This window comes from Lolium perenne, chromosome 7 (genome assembly GCF_019359855.2).
Source record: "Lolium perenne isolate Kyuss_39 chromosome 7, Kyuss_2.0, whole genome shotgun sequence".
Lineage (NCBI taxonomy): Eukaryota > Viridiplantae > Streptophyta > Magnoliopsida > Poales > Poaceae > Lolium > Lolium perenne.
This window is the reverse complement of record NC_067250.2, coordinates 61,248,992-61,250,976: the sequence shown is the minus strand read 5'-3', so window position 1 is coordinate 61,250,976 and position 1,985 is coordinate 61,248,992. Positions and strand designations below refer to the sequence as shown.

At 60.0% G+C, this 1,985-nt stretch overlaps 1 protein-coding gene across 1 annotated transcript; it reads right to left on the bottom strand.

The window, feature by feature from the left end:
- Nucleotides 1–1,664, bottom strand: LOC127317330 (3-ketoacyl-CoA synthase 5). The gene has a single exon (XM_051347881.2). It carries the CDS (start codon nt 1,585–1,587, stop codon nt 121–123), a length of 1,467 nt encoding a protein of 488 aa, XP_051203841.1. The 5' UTR covers nt 1,588–1,664; the 3' UTR covers nt 1–120.
- Nucleotides 1,665–1,985: the final 321 nt, after the last annotated feature.

The window sequence follows — 1,985 nt, the reverse complement described above, 5'->3', positions numbered from 1 at the left end:
GATTATGATATCTTTCGCACTAAGTAGAGGAAAAATTACATTCTGAAAGTATTTTCCCATCAACAACTCAAAGGTTATTATTGGCTGGACTTAGATTATTCTCGTGCTGCATAAATACATTCAGCCAACCTTCAAGATCTTGACAGGATACTGATGGATGGAATCAGCCCAGGGCGCGCCACCAGTGGTGTCGCTGGGCGATCTGATGCACTCCCACACGGCGCTGTTGCACTTGAACCCGGACCCGAAGCCGACCATCCAAAGCCGATCGCCCTTCCGCGTCCGTCTCTTGGCCTCGATGTAGGCCAGCTCGTACCACAACGAGCTGCTCGACGTGTTCCCGAACCGGTGCAGCGTCATCCGCGACGGCTCCACGTTCTCGTCCGACAAGCCCAGGCTGCTCTGCACCGCGTCCACCACCGCCCGGCCGCCGGCGTGGATGCAGAAATGCTCGAACGCGGTGCGGAAATCAGGCACGTACAGCTTGATCATCCTGCCGAGCACCTTCCTCGCAACGAGCGAGAGCGCGAAGAGCAGCTTCTCCGACGGCGGGAGAACGACGGACCCTATGGCCACGATGTTGGCCTTGAGCGTCTCCCCGGCGATGGCCACGAGGTCCTTGGACAGGTTCACCCCCGTCTGGCCCTCCTCGTCCTCCTCCTGGTACGCGCACCGGTACGCCCTGTCCTCCGCCGCGGTGAGCGTCCGCACGATGTGCGTGAGCCGGAACCGGGACCCCGACCTAGACGTCGACAGCAGCACCGCCGCCGCGCCCATGCGGAACAGCGCGGCGGGCAGCAGCATCGCCCGGTTCTTCCCCGTGTAGTTGATGAGCGAGGTGGTCTCCGTGGACACCACCAGAGCACGCGCGCCCTGCGCCGCCGCCTGCAGGAGGTTCCTCGCCACCTCCAGGGCGATCACCCCCGCGCTGCACCCCATCCCGGAGACGTGCACGCTCCGGACGTCGTCCCGCAGCTTGTACCTGTTCACGATGATGTCGGCCAGGCTTGGCGTCGGGTTGAAGGCGCTGCAGTTGGTCACGAGTATGTCGATGTCGCCCGGAGCTACGGACGTCTTGGCGAGCAGGTCGTCCATGGCGGCGAAGATGACCTGCTCCGCCTCATCGCGGCTTGAGCTCAGGCAGCAGCGCGGCGGGATGTGGTGCAGGGACGGGTGGAGGTAGGTCTGGTCGCCGAGGCCTGAGCGCTGCAGCATGCGTATTATGAAGCGGAAGGCGCCGTCGTCCAGGTACGGCATGCATCGTAAGTTCTCGGTGAAGGAGGCCATGGAGACGCGGCAGTTGGGCTTTGGCCGGCAGCAAGCGTAGTCGACGAGGTACACGCTGCGAGGGCGGCACATCAGGTAGAGGGTGGCCAAGGCCAGCGGGAGGAAGACGCCCAGGAAAACGTGAACCTGCCGCAGGCCATGGAGCCGGGAGAGGAGCTCGTCAGGGCTGAGCTGCACGGCTTTGCGGAGAGCGACGGCGGCTGTCACCGGCACCACGACGACGACGAGGAATTTGTTCACATCCAGCTGGTACAGGGCTTTGAGCCAGTGCTTGCTGCCAAGGGCCGGCGAGCTGACCATGTTGCCCAACTGCGCGCGCTCTGGACTGGACTGGACTGGACTGCGTGCGTCGTTGTTTTTCGGCGTTGATTTGTGTGCTTGTTAAGGTGACTGATCGAACATGCCGCGTACTGTACATGCAAGCAACTGTTTTGAGTAGTGTTGTTTTGCGCTGGCAGCCGACAGTCTCATTACAACGTTATGGGGAAAATATTCTGATCCGAATGTACTGTAGTACTAGCATCCATCTGCTAGTACATTTCACAGTAATGCTACACATACGGGAGGTTTTCTACAGATTGGATCCTACGGACAGACTTGGAGGCATGCCACTGGTTGAATCCCTGGAATTACGGAGGGGTGGAGAAATTAAACCAACCACTTGTTTACACGTCAGTCCGTATCATCTTTCTGTAAGC